Genomic DNA, 20012 nt, shown 5'->3' with positions numbered 1-20012 from the left:
TCCAAAGAGTCCCAGGGACGGCAGAATGTCAACATGGCTTCCAGTTTGAGCCCCTCCCTCATTCTTTTTCTATGTCAGAGGCTTCCCTGGGGGCATGCTAGTTCACGTTTTTTCTAGTCAGCTGGAATCTGCATCTTTAAGACATGAGTCAGCAGTGCTCTCTCATGATGCTCTTGAAAAATTAATCAGAAGAAGTAACATGTAAATCACATGAAAAGTGAGAAACCATTGTACAGCACAGGAATCGCCAAAATTGGTGGCTTATTTTTACCAGAATCTATGAATCTAACATACCTTCAGCTGGCAGACTGAACTAAGATGTATCACCCACTGTCACTGCTTTCTTTCTTTTTCTACCTTCTTTTTCCTCTTCATCCTTTCACCATTTGCTCCCTTTCCTGCATTCATTTCCCATTAGTGGACAAAGATGTTCACACCTGAAGTGGATTGTAGGTTTGCTGGGGGTTAAATAACGGGGGCTTGGGGCAAAATACCACAAAGCTGTCAGTGTGGCCATCAATAAATGTCCAGGAGAAGGCTGCAACCCAATCTCTACAATCTGCTACGAGTGAAAACATTTTTGAAACTCAGTTTGGTGCCTGATTTTGTCATCAGTGATTATTGTCTGTGAGCTGTGGTGCATGTCCTTCTTTGTGTCCATGTATGCATGTGAATGTCAGTCACCTACAGGTTTGTGAAATATTAAAGCGATCTTAATCTAGTCACAGTGTATAGTGGATCCTGTAAAAACCTGCAGCATTTTTATTAGTCCTTTTAAAAAGTATATCAGACTATCCATTTCATTTTTTTTTTTTAACAAATTCATTCTGTTTTATTTTATTTACACCATCATTTCCTTTGCAGGTTCAGATGATTCCGGTTACCCTGGTAACCTTCATTCTTCAAGTTAGTTTTCCTTGATTATGCATAAGTCACTTTATGTTTCCTATCAAGCTATTACGCTTTTCCTTTTAGGGCTTTCTCAGTATATTTTCTTAGTTCACTTTACACCATTTAATTCCACACAGTTTCCATTTCACACAGTGCAGGAGAAGGAGTTTGAAATGACATAACAGTCATTACTCAAAGCAGAAGTTGACATCAAGCCTGACTGTCAGTTTTCTCCAGGAGCTAACTGCATTGATTCATAGCACAATAACGCTTTCTTTCACACTAGGAGTGTTAGTTTGGGGATTACGCTTGGTAGCTTTTCATTTGGCTACAAAATTCATCCTTCCAGAGCATGTCCTGCTTTGAGTAACCAAACTATCTGCCTGCTTCCTCACATGAAACATCTTTACTACTCACATATTTTCAGGCCATTTCTAACTATAGTATTCTCTATATTTTGGAATAGTTAGCTTCATTCGTTTTCAAATGTCTTTATTCTTTCCTTTTAATAGGTATGGCTAGCCATCCTCCAATACCTATCTTGGAACTCGCAGATCACATTGAAAGGTTAAAAGCAAATGACAACTTGAAGTTTTCCCAGGAATATGAGGTAATTAAGTGTGTTTCTACTTGACAGTATTTTCAAGAATTGCCCCCCTCTTCTTTTTGACCATATTCTTAAAAACTAACTTCATCAGTTCTTTTTCCTTTAAATATGACTCAGCATCCGATATAAAAGTTTATAACAAATAGCCAACCTAAAAGTATCTGTATAATTAATGTGGTAGTTGTACTCTGAAAGGTGTTGAATTATTTATATGCGTTTGGTGTTACTTAATGAGGTTGATTTATCTTCGCTGATTTCAAGTTCATAGACTATACTGAATGTATAAGCTTCCCAGTATACCAAAGGGGTGCCGAATACACTGATTTACGGTCAGAGGCTCACTGAAAAAGAAATTACACGGAATAAGCAGATTTCCCAGTACTCTTTTTCAGTTTTACATGGCCTGAAAACTGTAATTATTAAGTACATACACATGATTTTACCATTCAGTCTAAATAATATTAGGGCTAATATTAAGATAGTAATATGTTCGCAGAAAGCTGCCTGTGTTTGAAGCAATGGTGAACTTAATGGTATCTTAAATTTTCAGAATGCTTGAAGGTTTTGTGTGAATCCTTGATGAACGTGAATAAAAAATTGTTGTTTATGTCTGGGTATTTGGATATTGTGGCATTTATCAAGCAGAAAGTTGTAAAACTGGATATTTATGGTATTTCTCAGAAACCGGGACCCATAGTGAAACCAGTCCATGGATTATTCATAACTAAATGATCATTTATCTTTTAGATCAAGTTTAACTTAGCGTAAGATTAACATGTCCAAGTAAAGTCTTCTAATTGTGCCAAATAACAAAACTGTTTGGAACAGTTCAAATTCTACCATAAAGAGTTTCTGATTTACTTAACGGGAGTCTTAAAACACATCCTTGTTACATCCCTTGGTTTCTGCTTTATCAACCTGAAATGAGGCTGATGGACTAGATACCTCTCAGTCCCTAGCAGCTCTAACATTTTGCCCTGTCATATTCGGGTAGAAAACCGTAAGAGGAGCCCTAACCTCAAGTGGCTAGAGGGATATCAACTATGTGAAGAAGCTCCATGTAAGAGAACGTGGCGCAGTGGTGCCTGCGGCAGTCTGGATATTTGCATGGACTTTCTAAAGTCTTTAAACATTTCAGATTTTGATTATTTAAATTATTGTGCTGGCTAAGCAAAACCTATCTGTAGCCCCGTGTACCTTCTGCACCTTCAAGAGCTGGTAACCTTTTATGCAGTTTACACACTCCAGCATCTTTGTCAAATATTTGATAGAACGCAAAGGAGATTTTGTTTGTTTGCTCATTGGTTGAGTTACATTTTCCTGTATTCTGTTCTAAGCATTTAAGAGAACGTTTTCAATTTTAGGAAGCACATTGGATTGTGAGTTGTCTTTATTTTCTAAACGGGCTGCTTCTTATTTCTTTCCTGTTCTTCCTCTTAGTCATAAAGGCTCTTTTTAAATTATGCAGTATTCTTTAAAATAGTTTCTGGTTTGAGGCTTGAGGCTGAAATTTGAGTTTTAAAAAGAAAACAAGGCATGTGATGAATGCCATTTGGGGCAACGTAAAAACTCTTAGCTGAGTGTGTTAGTTTTCACCAACCAGAATCTTTCACTCCTCCAACCTCCTCTTTATTGTTATCGTGAGTGTTGTTATCGTTATGCTTAGTGTTTCGCTGTGTGTGATATGATGGGTCACCAAAAAAAATAAAACTCGATAGCTCAACCTGTTAATAAGCTATTAATTGTCAATACCACTGACAGTATTTGCATCATTCAGGCAATCTCAGTTGTATGCGCTGACTACAATAACCGGCCTCCTTTAAATATGGAATTTCTCCAGAAATGCTACATGGAAAGACACTCTAATGATACTCATTTAGCCATTAGATTAGAAGTGCTCCTTGAAAGTAGTTACAAACTGCATGCTGGCAGCATTCCCATTAAGAACTCCCCCAGTAGCCGTTGACATGATAGCCCACACTGACTACCATTTATCACAACGATGATCTGTGATTAAAGCTCCCTGGGCATGAATTGACTCTACGGTGCCTTAACAGCCATGAAGGGGATATTTAAGTGATGTATTCATCTGTGATAATATGATAAAGACCTCTACATAATATTTTAGGCCATAAGCAACACATTGAAAAAAAATTTTTTTTTGCATATTATCTCCATATAAATTTGAATAGATTTTTCATTGGTTTTCAGTGAAGAAAATGGAGAAAACAAACACAAGTCATTCTTTTCAAACATGTAATTATTTTGGCATAATCACTATGGATTAATGTTTACTCAGACCTCTCAAGATGGGTAAAGCTAAATTTGTTACTTTGATTCTAAGACTAAAGCAGAAGTTCAAGGCATGAAACCTGTTTGCACTGATCCTGAGGTCAGGATAGGAGGAAGTAGGCTTAAATTATAGCACAGTATTATTAGATCATGTGAGAGACTTCCCTTACTGTAAAGAAAATTGGTCTCAGACATCGGATTCAATGAGAGCTGGAAGAAGGAACCTGAGAAATTAGTATAACTGCATCCTGAAGGTCTTTACAATTACTTTAGGCTTTTATTTTCTGCAGTGCGACTGCCCAGTCCTACTAGAATTTAAGTCCAGAATTTGAGGATGGCATCTAGAATGCAGGGAACAAAGTCCTCCTTAAATGTGGCATCACTGTCAAAGTCAGTACATCAGGCCGGTGAATGTTTAGACTGATTCATAATAGTCGTGTAGGTCTTGCCAAATAAACCCTTAGCCAGTGCCTATATATGGATCATTTGGAAGCCTAATTAAAATCCAAATTCCTGGTCCGAACTTCAGAAACGCTGGTTCAGTAGTTCAGCCATGGCAATTAGAAATGCCCATCTTATTTCTTTTTCCCCAGTTTTATTGAGACATAATTGAAATTTAACATTGTATTAGTTTAAGTCATATGATATAATGATTTGATATATGTGTATATTGCAAAATGATTACCACAATAAATTTAGTTACAATCTATCACCTCATATAGCTACAAACTTTTTTTCTTGTGACAAGACCTCTTAAGATCTACTCTTAGCAACTTTCAAATATACATTATTGTTAACCATAGTCACCATGTTGTATATTACATCCCCAGGACTTATCTTATACAGTTAACCCTTGAACAGCATGGATTTGAACTGCACGAATCCACTTATACATGGATATTTTTCAATAGTAAATGCCAACTACAAATTGTACATGTATTAACTCCTGCATTGCTCAAGGGTCAACTGTAAAATGGAAGCTTTTGACCACCTTCACTCATGTCTGCCATCCTCCACCCGATGCCTCTGGCAACCACCAATCTGTTCTCTATTTCTAAAACAAAAATTTTTTTTTCAGATTCCACGTAAGTGAGGTCATACAGTATTTGTCTATCTGGCTTATTGCATTTAGCATGATGCCCATGCCCTCAAAGTCCATCCATGTTGTTACAAATGGCTGAATTTTCTTTAAGGTTGAGTAATATTGTGTGTGTGTGTCACCCTCCAATCACACACACACACGACCCTCTGATCTTCATTTCACCATTTCCTAAGATGGCAAATATATCTGTGTATGAGATTTGTTTGACAGGCATCACAGTCAGCATTATCATCATCAACATCATATACAGGAATCCTATTTATATCAGATTGGCTATAAGTAACCACAGCCCCTAGAGTTTGCTTCATGGAAAATAAAGGGTCGTTTGTTTTATCTATTATCTATTATAAATGTATTGATTTATTTATATAGAGCCAAAGGCTACCCATGCAGGTATGCTTCAAGAGCTGTTATCTAAAGTAAGTGAGACAGAGAAACACAAATATCATTTGATATCACTTATATGTGGAATCTAAAAAACATTACAAATGAATTTATTTACAGAACAGAAACAAACGTAGAAAACTTATGCTTACCAAAGGGGAAGGAGGGGGGCCTAAATTAGAAGCTTAGGATTAACAGATACATACTACTATAAATAAAATAGATAAACAACAAGGTCCTACTGTATAGCACAGGGAACTATATTCAAATATCTTTTAATAATCTATATTGGAAACAAATCTATAAAAAGAATAGAGAGAGAGAGAGAGAGGGAACTGAATCACTTTGCTGTACACCAGAAACTAACACAACATTGTAAACCAACTATACTTCAAGAAAAAATTTTAAAAATTTAAAAAAGAACTGTTATCTGAAACTGGAGGACTGTAGAGATTTTCCAACACCCTCTCTGAAACTCTCATCTTTGTGTTTTTCCCTGGGCTGCTCTATTCTTTCCCCTGTACAGGCCAGCTTCTTCTGTTTCTCCCACCCACGTACGGAAAATATATCCTTTGATCATATTTTCTTTTACATAGAGTCCCCCTAAAGAAAGAGACAATTCTTCTTGTCAGTCAAATTCCAAATGCCAGAGAACAAACTCTAAACTTCAATTGACTCATTGGGTTGTGAAGACACACATTAGGACATAGCCGCTAACAGCCCATCCCTATATATCTGGTTCCTTCCTTGGATTGAAGAGAGCAAAGTTATTTCTGAGCTGGAGGAGGAACCAATAATTATCCACGATACTGCCGTGGAAAAGCACCGTGCTAAGTGCTGAGAGGAATGTAAAACTTATAAGAAACCTTTATTTCCAGGATGTCTAGAAGGCAAACTTAGATATATACCCTGTGCCCCACCCCCCAAAAATACTAAGAAGACCATCTAGAAGCTAATCCTAAGTACTAAGGCAATGCTGTTGGGACTCATTAAAGGTACTGAAGAAAAGGTAGTACTGAGAGTATAACTTGGAAGAACAGGAGTAAGAAGCATTTCGTCAGGTGGACATACTTCAGGTACATTATAGATTTTATACCTTTATTTTCTACGTTGAGAAAATAATCCCCCTTTTAAACAGTTACAACAGCAAATTTTCTTCCAGCTTCCTAACAGCTGACTTACAAATTACTTTCTGGACCACAGTCCATCCTGCCATGGCAGTTAGACAGACATGAATAGTTATCAAACATCTAGTTTCAAATCTGTCATCACTAGCTCTTTTTAGTGGTATTATCTTAAACATATATATATATATATATATACACACACACACACACACACACACACATATATATATATATATATTTTTTAACTACTACTATATCTGGTATCTGGTAATAAACTATAATGGAAAGGAATCTGAAAAAGAATATATATATTCTTTGCCGTACACCAGGAAAACTAACACAACACTGTAAGTCAACTATACTTCAATTAAATAAATAAAATAAAATAAAACTCAACTACTCTGAAGATCAGTTTTTTTGTTGCAATCGGAGAAGGGCGAGAAGCTGTGGTTCACAGAAGGCCTATCAGAAGGATACCTTTGACCTATTTTGTTCCCACCACAAAGTCCGGTCCCAGTGTCTTTGCTGCCATCTGTGGGAAGTCTCTTATCTTTAATCTCAGCCCCCGTGTGTCTCCAGCATTTAGCATCCTAATGTGCTGAGAGTTTCTTCCTGTACTCATGGCAACACTCTCGCATCTCCAGTCCGTACAGTCGATAGTGAGTCTCTTATCTGAAACATTCCAGATAACAGTGCCCTGTCTTTCCATTTTAATGACAGCATGTATGTGGCACCTTTGTCTAATAAGCTAAAATCTTCACAATACTGGTGAGACAGGTAAAGGAAAAAGATATATTACTTCCTCATGAATAATGACGTGTATCAAGACAGTGCTAAGATATATCGAGACATTAAAAAACATTGCTTCGATCCTATTTTTAAATGTTTAGAGCTGGAACAGACCTCGGAGATCATGTAGTTTAACCTTCTCATCTTAGAGGTAGGGAACAAGAGATTGAGAAAGGAGTGACTTGCTCAGGTTCACACACCTAGTATGAGGCTGAACCAATCCACAAATTCACGCCTTCTTGTTCTTAGAAGAACACCGTACCTTAACTCACCTGCTCTAGACACCAAAATATTTTACTGTTTGTTACTTACTACGTGTTGATTATAGAGTCCGGAAACCTAAGTCTTCAACTAGATCAATACTTATTCTAAAATTTTTTGTGAAAATGTCATAGTAACCAATTTGCATTGCATGATTTTCACTGGGAAAACCAGTAGTTTTTCTACGACGTGCTAAGGACACATTTCTTTTCTCCATAGACAGTTTCTTCATTTCCAGTGGTAAACGTTATATTTCTCTACAGAGGGACAAATTGTCTGTCATCAAAGCAATGACCACAAAAGAAAACATTTCTATTTTCCCTAGAAAAAGGCTCTCGATGTATCGGACCACGTGTGTGTGCCAGGGTGCATTCACAGGCAGAAAGCCTTCGTTGCTCATGTTTTATAAACCTCCAAGCATTCATAAGGCAAAATTACTTGTCATATCTGCTTTCAACTAATTTATAATTTATGTGTAAACTCATGACAATGGACATGCATTAGAGCCTCACAGAGATGCAAACAAGAAACCAAACACACACACACGCACACCCCTCTGACTTTTTGGCTAGCTTTCAATGCACTGAAGTTTTCTGCTAAGTGACTCCTCTGTCTTTCTGAAGTAAGAAAGTGGTGGCTGACAGAGATCTATTTTCATCTTTTATGCGGAGTTGACGAGTGGAATTGACCAGGGAAAAGCCTCCATTTGTAAATATTTTTTGACACGTGAGTCACAAGAGATTTTTTTTTTTTTTTAGTTTTGAACAAATTATGGTGGCTTATGTAATAGATGAAAAAATGAATGATTTTATGAAATAAAAAGTACCAACCTTTTCATACCTGGGTTAGATAAACCAAGTTAAACTTCCTTCCTTCAGGGGGGACGAATGGCAAAATTTACTATTCCAAAGTGGAACATCCTGATACTGTAGCAATGGGGGTGAGAGTAGGGGAGTCATTATCTACTTTCTTAAGAACATGGCAGTTGGCCTGCTTCAGATTGGGCCCAAACCCCTCTGCATGCCACTCAGGGCCTTGTACTCACTGAGCTAACAGTGCGGGTAGCATGGCACAGTGGCTAAGAACACAGGCCTTTGAGTCAGGCTGTTTGGCTCAAGCTGTGTGACCTTAAGCAAATAACTGAACCTCTCTGTAGTTTACTTTATCTCTAAAATGGAAGTAATCATAGTACCTACCTCGTAGGTAACTAAAAAGAAATTAATACATATGAAATGTTCAGCAGAGTCCCTGATACAAGTGCTCAGTAGTCTGAGTAGGTACTATTTCATCAAATAAATGCCATCAGTTTTAAGATGCACATTCCTTTCAGAGACGTGAAAATGTGAAAAAAATAAATGTCTTTGAATCAGTGAAACCCTGGCCTCTTCCCATCCCTGTCATTGGTCAGACCCCTAGGGCTCTGCTGAACTCAGTTCAACAACAACAACAACAACAAAAAGTCAAAGAAGAAAAAAAGAAAACTTGCTAGTTTAAACCAGCACAATTAGCACTAGGTTGCCCTCTCTTTTATTCTACTCATTTCCTGTGTTTGAATATAAGCTTCTCCTGGTCAGATGTTATGCCTCTCTGTATGCTGTTGGCCACGTGGCAACAAGCTCACCACTGGGCCTTCAGCAGATGATTAACCAAAGTGTGTGTCTGGATTGGTTTCTAAGTAAATTTACAGTTCATGGAAACTCTTTGTTGTGCTCAAAATTGCTAGTAGGAACAACAGGAGTGAACAGAACAGTGTCTTTCTCTAAAAAGAGCTGCTCTTCTCATCCTCACCTGATTTATCAGCAGTTGAAGCCTTATTTTCAGACCTGTTTCTCTCAGAAGATAGACTGTCATTATCTTTGGACAGTACAGAAGTGAATGCATTTTAATGCAGACCCCTCAGATTTAACTCAAACGTACCTACTGATTAAACTCCCAGTACGGTTTTTAGAGTAAAGATGGGCCTGCCAGCTGGCAGTCTGAGAAGATGCTTTCTTTTGTTCGTAGCTAAGGCCGGCCTCATCAAGTAAGATATAAAGGCACAGAGAGTCCATTCCCGGCTGGCTGCCATTCTGCATCTTGTAAACAAATCTAGCAGCACACAAAGACACAGCAGCTCACCTTAGAAGTAATGTTACATCCAAAACCAGGGTGTGTGTGTGTTTATAGTCTTTTATTCTTTCTGCACTTCTGTAGCTGTGAGAACTCAAACTGCAATCAAATTCTCAAGTTTCAAAGCTTATTTTTATTTGGACTTCTTTAATGTTCTTAGACCCACTTTTTAAAAACCTCAAACATTTTCCTTGCCAAGGTTAAACTCCATATCTTTAATACTTGAGCTTTGTATTTTTTCTTCTGGGAGGCAAAGCGGCATCTTGGGGGAATCTCATGTAACTTTAGTTTTCTGTTTCTCAATCCTTGTTCTCACACACGTTTGCCATAACTAATTGGCCCTTAACCATCACTGGACATTGTCCAAATTGTCTTTCCACCTGCTCCCATGTGGAGCCCAAGGCTCTCAGGAAACAATTAATCCTGAAGTGTCTCTAGTTCCAAAGCAAGCTTTCAACTTCAAAGAGACGATAGCAAGAACTAAAAAAGAGACCACTTTTTGAGTTTTGTTTTGATTTTAAAATGAAGTTGGGGTTTTAGGGCCAGAGTGATAAGTGTGCACTTAGAGGGTTACAATAGCAGATGCGGGAGCGAGCTTTGAAGTCAGGGAGAACAATGTTCATATTTTAACTCTGCCAATTAGTAGCTGTGCTGCTTGACCCTGAACCAGTTACTGCGCCTCTGGTGGCCTTGGCTCTCTCTTATTTAAGATTAGAATATTAGTATCTACTCATAAGGTTGTCAGGAAGATGAATATATGTTAGGCTTCTTTACGAAGCAAGCATGAAGTAAACAGAAGTGGCCCACAATGTTGTGAACTTTAATACTCACGACCTACCTATTAGTCACTTAATAGCACTGAATTTGTTTCACTGCTCATTTTATCTGCTATAATATTCCCTTCTTCTGCCAAAAAGAAGCTCTATGAAAGCAATTAGGAGAAGGTGAGCGGAGATGAAGACCGAGCATGGCTATGATGTCTGCAAAGTTCTTTTCACATTTCATATGTAATGGAATTTCTGGAAATTAAATCCACATTAAGTATCCAGAAAGATTCAATTTCACTGATGAGTAGAACCTGTCCTCCTGTCTCTGCCATGAATTTGAATGCCACTAGACAAGCTGTTTAACTCCCCCATCTCAGTTTCCTTCTTTATAAAAGGAGCAGTTTGAATGCCTTTGTCTATTTGACAAACATTACTGCAAAATAAAAAATGATCAAGAAATAAGCTTTGCCATGGATGAGTCCATAGTCTCCTAGGAAAAACAGAAAAGGAACCAGTAATCATAAAACATGGTGGGTGGTGCTGGGAGAAGGGAGCTTAGGAAGGGGCAGGTACGGAGGTGAGGCTTTCCCGAGAGCATCTGAGTTGAAAAGTCACTGAAGTTTGCTAGAAAAGGAAGACCTCAGGCCGAGGGAGATGCACATGCAGAGTCATGGACATGAGAAGAGGCCTGACTTATTCGGGGGACCCCGATGTGTTCGGTACCTGTCACTGCAATGTCAGGGTGCTGCTGCGGAGAGGTGAGGTGGATGCCAACATGCTGAGGTGTCTGCACCAGGTGATCTCAAAAGTATGCTCAAGTCATGGGAATGATTTCCTGCCTCTGATCCTAAAGCTGCAAACGCCCCGGGAAAAAAATAAGTGCATCTGGGTTTATATCACTTTTGAGTATAGCTTTTGGGTAGAATTTTAACAATGCTGCAGGAAAGGATTGGAGCAAGGGATGTCCTTTCTTTCTCTCTCTCTCTTTCTTGCTCTTTTTCTCTCTCTTTCTTTCTTTCTCTAAATGGTAGTGGCACTATTATTCGCCATGGTTTTTCTACTGTGGTTGAACAGGTTGTCGTTCTATTTGAAAAACAGTTGTGGAGCACAGCACCATGTTGGAGAGTGATAAAAGCATTAAGACATTACATGAACATGAACCTGTGGATTTAGCAACGCCTTGGGAAGCATTAGTCTTTTAGTCATCACAGATGCGGCAGTTGGAATATTTGGCTTTTAACTGACAAGTTCATGTATACAGCATAATGAGAACTGCATTATTTCTCAGTTGCTGCGTAAGTCTCCTTAATGGTGGGTAGTTATCAGTCGTCCAAACTCCAGCTCATGGAGATCCCTGAGTTAGTTCATTCTTGCTTTTCTCTTCCCTTCACCCTCCCCTCCCTCCTCTCTCTCACTCTCCCCCTCTCCCTGTCCCCCAACCCCCCCCCGCCAGTTTTGCAGAATATTTCTTTATACCTTCTTCCACGGTATTAAGCTGCACAACATTTTAATATTATGATAATCTTATCTAGCCTTTCTATAGGGCTTCACTGTCTAAAAAGTGCTTTCAAGGATAATGATAACATTTGTGTAGCAGTTACTACATCACTCTTCACAATACATTACATATATTAACTCATTCAGTCTTTCCACATAGGTACTATTAGTAGTCCCATGTTACAGAAGAGGGTACTGACCTGAACTACAGGAAAGTTAAATACCCTGTCCAACTTGTCACATAGCTAGTAAGTGGCAGAGCTTGGAAATGAACCTACATGGCTTGGTGGCGGGGTGATATACGGTCCACAATAAATAGTTCCCTCTGCTGGTTGATTTCCTTCCACAACAGTTTTCATTATGGTCTTAAAATGAAACAAATTATATGTCACTTTCTATTAAACTACTTGTTTTTTCTGATCCAAAATAAGGCACATTGGCCCATATTTCTGATTGGTATAATTATATTATTTCTGTTTTTCAATATCATGGACAGTCTTTGAACAACAACAACTAAAAAGGACTTGGTTTGCTTTGGATAAGAAACCTCATACCAGCCTCCCTCTGTGTGTTCTTATTTCTATTTTATTAAAAATTAGAAAGTTTGGGCTTCCCTGGTGGCGCAGTGGTTGAGAGTCCGCCTGCCGATGCAGGGGACACGGGTTCGTGCCCCGGTCCGGGAAGATCCCACATGCCGGCTGGGCCCGTGAGCCATGGCTGCTGAGCCTGCGCGTCCGGAGCCTGTGCTCTGCAACGGGAGAGGCCACAACAGTGAGAGACCCGCGTACCGCAAAAAAAAAAAAAAAATTAGAAAGTTTGAAGATGAAGTTGTCGTTTATCCCTGAAAATGCAGAGCTAGCACTCCAACTCGAACCTTGTTGAACAGAGAATGCTATATCCAGTAAGTGGGACTAGAAATCATCAACTGACGAACTTGACTCTGTAACTTTTCCCATATAATAGTGACTGCATTTGTCTTCCAATCTTGACCGGTTCACTAGGCAAATAAAGTGAAGAGAGGGAGCCGAAATGAATGTTTGAAGGATTGGAAGGTATAAAGAAAGACCCAGTCTTAACTCTCAGAGAAGATAGTAGGTATTGATTTGCTTCTTGTCTTGACATTTTAAACTGCAGAAGAGTCTACTTACTTCTTAAATCCTGAAGATTAAAAAAAAAAAAGTGAAGAAATATGCTAGCAAAATGTTCTCTTCTTCGTCTATCACCAGTTCAATTCCAGCTTCATTTAGATAAAACCCACGATGAAAGGAAAACTTGTTCACTACAGTAAATTAAGTTTCATAAGTCTATTAAAATGATGTAAAGTGACATTTACCCTTAAGATTTTTAAAACATTCTTCCATATATGCAAAATCTTAAGTTTCTGCAATTTAATTTTTTTTTTTTTTTTTTGCGGTACGCGGGCCTCTCACTGTTGTGGCCTCTCCCGTCGCGGAGCACAGGCTCTGGACGCGCAGGCTCAGCAGCCATGGTTCACGGGCCCAGCCGCTCCGCGGCATGTGCGATCTTCCCGGACCGGGGCACGAACCTGTGTCCCCTGCATCAGCAGGCGGACTCTCAACCACTGCGACACCAGGGAAGCCCCCTGCAATTTAATTTTTTATAGGAGCTGAATGATTAAAAAGATAGAAGCTGTTACTTCACAATCAGAAGTTTGCCCTATTTCAAGACGGCAAAGTGTACAAACGCATTGCCTACGTATATGTATTTCCATTCACTTCAGTGTTTACTGTTACTGTTCTGTTTGTTTTAGCTCCAACTTTTGTTTCTGCTAAAGTGAACAGTATGTCAAGTGGCCTGTAAGTTAATGAGCTGGATTGATGAGGCAGAAGCTTGGCATCAGATCGATGATTGCACTGAGTGACCTTTTATGATTCTCCCTAACCCTAGAATTCTGTTTCTCTGATTGTTATAAAACATGATTAAAAGTAGATATTATATAGAGGAGGTTCTGATGTCAGGTTTCCCTTTTGGTTTTTTTTGTTTCTCATTGTGGTCATGCCCCACGCCAACCCTGCAGGCTAAGGTCAAATCTCTTCTATCCGTGTTCTGTAACTCAGGAGTGCGGGCATGGCTGAAGTGATTGAGAAACCGTAATGAGTATAGTTAATGAACAGTGAAATGCTTCCTCCCTTGTATTAAGAGCAGTTAGGGTACCGCATTAGCGATGGTAGAAGAACTTGGTCTCCTCCCCCCGCCCAAGGTAATTAATTGACCTCCTTGTCATCAGTTGAGACATGAGGAGAATAAAAGTTTCTGCCTGAGCGTTGGAGTTGGTGGAGGTTGCTGTGCAACTGGGCATTGATTTCCCTTTTTGTTTCTTTTCTATTCCTTCCATATTGATCCTTCCTGTCACAGCTCAAGGAGTCTCCCATTACCTTAAAAAACAAAACAGAACACTGTCCGAAAGTTTCAGAAGTTTGAATCTAGTGTCATAAAGTTTCCACTGGGAATTATATTTGAGGATTTTCAAAATCTTCTAGTCTAGTCTACCTCTGTTGTTTTACTCAAGATATGACATTTTCCTGGAGGTTAAGAGACAGACATGGCTGAAGTCACTCAGCCAGTTTCTCATCTAACATTATATATAACAGCTGATGTTTTTCTGGTAGACTCCCTAAATAAAAATACACTAGTAAGTAAATAGAAATATTCTCAAAATAAAACTGTAGTAATACATGTTAAAGTCAGGTTAACTTGAAACAACAAAGAAGTTTTGCTGTCTATATGAGAACCCAAATTATGAAAAGAACTAGACATTTAGGTAGCTATCAAGGTTTGCGATAAAAGAGGTGACTTTTATTTATTGAAAGAAATAAGATGGTTTTAGGCCAAAAGGAAATTTATGTGATATATTTGGTATATTTTTCTTCATTATTTTGAGATAGAATTCATGTGTTATAAAGTACAGCATTTTAAAGTGTACAATTCACTGGATATACTTTATATTTGAATATTAAATGGATATATTATCAAGAATCAGGGAGACCACTAGGCTTTTTTCCCCTACATTTTCATGAAGATTTATGCTTCTTTGGTTTGCAACACGTTTAAACACCTGACAGAGGGACCTCTTGGCTCTGTGGAGTTGTTTGCAAATGCCAGTGTCAGAGTCTGGGGAAAGCTTGAGTAAAAGACCAATATTACGGTGAGACAGGTGGCTGGCACTGTGTATGTGGCAAGTTTGATTGACTCTTCGCTGTGCTTGAATCCATGGTATAGCAAGGGATCACAGTCTCTATTGTTTTACTGGTGTGTTTTCCACTAGAATCGAGCTTTTTCAGGGCAGGGAATGTATCATATTTATTGGGGTATCCCTGTGACTAGCAGGTAATATTGGGGTATTTACCCGTGACTAGCATGATGAATGTTACTGGAATGAATGTAGGAATAAGTGTAAAAAATGAATAGGAACATGGTATGCTCTTCACATCTCCCTTTTCCCAAGCATAGTCACACAATATCAAGATGGACATCATTTATCAAATCATGAATAGAGATGCTTCATTAGGTTATAATATTACTGTACTGCAGCAGAGGTCCTATGGGAACAGACGGGTGGCAACCTCATGGGCAATGGTCTTCTATCTAGGTGGACAATCAACCTTTGGCTTCCTTGGTGGACCTCCCTTGGGCAATATATTAGTAGGACAGTGCGGGAGATCAAGGTTATCTGACAGGGATTCTGCACAGATAGGGAAGCCATCCATTCCTGTGCATAACCTAAAGCAGCAGCAGAATGCTGGTTGCAGAACTCACTTTTCCTATTCTCTATGTCTATAAAGAAAAATGATCTGTAGTTTTCATATCTCCAGGCCAACTCTGGGCAGGGAAATCATCTTTCCTCAAAGCTAAAAATCTGCCAGCAAGTTTCACAAAGACTAGTAGTTTCAGTATTTATCTCTCTATAGTTTTATCATAAACATATTTGCATAAAAAGAACATGTCTGTTTTCTTAAGACTTCATCTGTTCTTGCTACTCATTTGCTCTTGAAAAGGGATATAATCTTTCTGTTTTTGATCTATAATCATTCCCACAGCAAACAATTGTGATGCCACAAACCGAGGATTATAGTTTTCCTTAGTGAATAAACAAATGAACTCTGTGAAACAAAGCTGCTCATTTCTTCCAAATATCCCTGAGAGCAATGGAAGACAAATTCTAAAAATATTGGCTACCTCTAAAAACAATTTCTAAACACATGAATGCCCATTCCTTTAGAGGTCTGTTTCCTCTTCTAGCTTTATATTCAGTTCATCTTATACTACAGACATTTACTGAGTTCTTACTATGTACCAGGTACTTTGCTAAGCTCAGGGGATACAAAAATGAATAATACATAATCCTTGTCCTTGAATTTTGAGCGTAAAGTTTCCTTCAGTTTTTTAGCCAAATATTAGGCCATAGCTACAATAACTGGATTTTGTCAGGATTCCAATAACATGCAGCTATGAGTTTTACTCCAATGTAATAGAACTCGGATTTTTGTCTATTTTTGTTTTGTTTTTTTAAAAAATCTTTAATGGAGTATAATTGCTTTACCATGTTGTGTTAGTTTCTGCTGTATAACAAAGTGAATCAGCTATACATATACATAAATCCCCATATCTCCTCCCTCTTGCGTCTCCCTCCCATCCCCCCCATCCCACCCCTCTAGGTGGTCCCAAAGCACCGAGCTGATCTCCCTGTGCTATGTGGCTGCTTCCCACTAGCTGTCTATTTTACATTTGGTAGTGAATATATGCCCATGCCACTGTCTCACTTAGTCCCAGCTTACCCTTCCCCTCCCCATGTCCTCAAGTCCATTCTCTATGTCTGCGTCTTTATTCCTGTCCTGCCCCTAGGTTCTTCAGAATTTTTTTTTTTTTTTTTAGATTCCACATATATGTGTTAGCATACGGTATTTTTCTCTTTCTGACTTACTTCACTCTGTATGACAGTCTCTAGGTCCGTCCACCTCACTACAAATAACTCAATTTCGTTTCTTTTTATGGCTAAGTAATATTCCATTGTATATATGTGCCACATCTTTATCCATTCATCTGTTGATGGAAACTTAGTTGCTTCCATGTCCTGGCTTTTGTAAATAGAGCTGCAGTGAACATTGTGGTACATGACTCTTTTTGAATTATGGTTTTCTTAGGGTATATGCCCAGTAGTGGGATTGCTGGGTCATATGGTAGTTCTATTTTTAGTTTTTTAAGGAACCTCCATACTCTTCTCCATAGTGACCGTATCAATTTACATGCCTATCAAACTACCAATGGCATTTTTCACAGAACTAGAACAAAAAATTTCACAATAGCCAAAGCAGTCTTGAGAAGGAAAAGCAGAGCTGGAGGAATCAGGCTCCTGGACTTCAGACTATACTACAAAGCTACAGTAATCAAGACAGTATGGTACTGGCACAAAAACAGAAATATAGATCAATGGAACAGTATAGAAAGACCAGAGATAAACCCCCGCACATATGGTCACCTTATCTTTGATAAAGGAGGCAAGACTAGACAATGGAGAAAAGACAGCCTCTTCAATAAGTGGTGCTGGGAAAACTGGACAGCTACATGTAAAAGAATGAAATTAGAACACTCCCTAACACTGTACACAAAAATAAACTCAAAATAGATTAAAGACCTAAATGTAAGGCCAGATACTATAAAACTCTTAGAGGAGAGCATAGGCAGAATACTCTATGTCTATATTTGTTATAAACACCATGTGAGGAGTGATGGGATTTTTTTGGTTTTCTAACGTTCAATAAATTCAGGGATTTAGAAATCCAGTTTGAGTTCTAGGAGCTATCTAAAATCTATTCTTCAAAGTCTGTATTTGCTAATTCCTTGGGCTGAAAAATAAATCCTTTAAACTTTTAGGTTTGTGGACCCATTTTAGAGAAAACATATTTCTTTTCCTCATATTCTGTTACTTGAATCTATTTAAATAAGATTAAGGAACAGAATTTGTTCTTTATTATGTTTCTGTGACAGAATTTTTAATGTTTCTTTAAGCAATAGGAACAATTATCAAACATAGTGTTTTGTTATCATTTTAACCAAAATTCCTTAAAGGGATGAAATACATACCTCCAGGAAGTAGTATGAGATACTAAAGTATCATATAAATTTCTTTTTACTTCCCTTATTATAAAACCTACTTGTATTTTAAATATCTGTATTGTAAAAGAGGGTATATCTATTAGAAAACATCCTTTGTGTTTGTTACTTTACCCTTATTGCTATTTATAACATTGTTTAGGCTCTTTGTATTTTGTTTGCTATCTTGTTAAATTGTCAAAGCATACCCTCAAATTGGAGTAAATAAGATTTATGCTGTGTAATAAAAAGCAGTCTATAATATTTTTTCTTAATAAACAACAGACATTTTAAATAAACATATATAATTATTTTTCTTTTCAAGAATAAAGCTATGTTTACATTTATTGAATAGCTTGATTGATAATACTTTCAATTTTGAAAAAATGGAGTTGTTTTTACAAGAACATTACTTCTAAATAGACGTATATATATATCCCCTAGAAAGGGTGTATCTATTCAACTTTTTCCAGCATTGGATAGGAAAAGGGATATTTTTATTCCTCTAACGTACCATGGGCCTTGTTTAAATTGTGCAATTTTATGAACCATAGCTTATCCAATGGGTTATTTTCACTAGTCTTGATAATCAATATAGATTGCTGTAAGGTCAATGGATTTACAGCTTTCAGCTTTGATGGGGAAGATAATCTGAAGAAGGCATCAGCCTGTTACTTTCAGGTTCAAAATCTTTGTATATCTTTTTAAGACCCAGCATTATAAATCAGGATGAAAGTGTAATTACAAAAGAACCGAGTTTCCCAATTTCAAAAGACTTTCACAGCAATGGAGACAAAAATCTAAAATTGTTAAAATTATATCAATATATTTTACTTGCACCTGTCCTGGGCTATCCATTTTATAGACTACAAAGATAAATAGTAAATTATATTTCATTCAGGAACTTATAGGGGAGTTGGAGAACTAAGGAATTATTACATGAAAAGGTAATTTATAATAATGAATTTAAACAATTTTAAAAGAAGCAAAGCTAAACGTAACTAATTGTCAAACGAATGGGCCACGGTGTAATGTATGGTGATGGTGCATGTGAAAGTACATGGGAGAGATCTCCAGGCAGGCAGGGATTAGAATCATGGGATTTAAGCTGCACCTTGCAAGAAAGGTAGGATTTAAAAAAAAAAAAAAAAAAAAACAGAAATGATAACAAAAGTTCTCTCCAGACAAGAAGTATTCCAGTATTAAAGAGGTCAGAATTGAGAACCTCTGACAAAGACAGAGGAAAATGGAGCCAAGGGCTGGAATTTTGGGCCATTCACCAGGACAGATTTTAACCAATTCAACATTTTTGTTGAGGTGGCACGCACACTGAGGAACACAACATGGCAATCCTTGACTCTAAAGTACTTTAAGTCAGTACAGGAAACAAGACAGTGTAAGATAATATGAGACACATGTAGAAACGGTGCTATAGGCATTCAAAAACTAATCATTCTAAGAATTCAATAAGCCATTTCAAAAAGAACTCCAGCTAGTCTTTAGAGTGTCAATGTTCACACACCTATGTGTTTGGATTACAGTTATTGTTTCTACTTTTGTCTTCACACACATAATTGTGAGCTTTCTATCCTGTTTTGTTTAATGTCCACTGCATCCCCTTAGTATAAATATGCCTCTTTTACTGACAACCTATATTTTGAGCATGGAGTTGTCTCTCTCACAATAGTTAACAGAATACTTGAGATGAGGATGGTCATATAGGATGACAACTGCCATAATGTTTTTGTGTCCAGATCCAGTAAACTATGGTTACGTGGTAACGCAACCCAGTTCTTTGTAATGACAGATTTATTGAAGACAAGCTTACGGAAGGATTATACTAGAAATCCTGTTAAAGTGCCATCTATTAAACCATTAGAATAGTCATTAAAACTATTAATGCAGACTTGTTATTCATGACTTATTGGTCTCTCATCACTCTCAGGTCTCTGCCAATACTATTCTATCCTTTGCTCCACTGTGGCTATTCAGTTCCAAGGAATGAAAGTATATCAGCTTTCTCTCTTTCCTGCAGAATTTATGGGGTTGTGTGTGTGTGTGTGTGTGTGTGTCAG

At 37.8% G+C, this 20012-nt stretch overlaps 1 protein-coding gene across 6 annotated transcripts in view; it reads left to right on the top strand.

Annotated features, from left to right (window-relative positions):
- PTPRD (protein tyrosine phosphatase receptor type D) overlaps positions 1-20012 on the top strand; it is a 2140681-nt gene that overhangs the window by 2025673 nt on the left and 94996 nt on the right. For all 6 annotated transcript variants that reach the window (XM_060014745.1, XM_060014746.1, XM_060014743.1 and 3 more), the window contains one exon: positions 1404-1501. In XM_060014745.1, coding sequence (XP_059870728.1) covers positions 1404-1501 — 98 coding nt within the window. The remainder of the gene's footprint in view (positions 1-1403; positions 1502-20012) is intronic.

The sequence above is a fragment of the Delphinus delphis genome, chromosome 6 (genome assembly GCF_949987515.2).
Source record: "Delphinus delphis chromosome 6, mDelDel1.2, whole genome shotgun sequence".
Taxonomy (NCBI): domain Eukaryota; kingdom Metazoa; phylum Chordata; class Mammalia; order Artiodactyla; family Delphinidae; genus Delphinus; species Delphinus delphis.
This window is presented reverse-complemented; position numbering and strand designations above follow the sequence as displayed.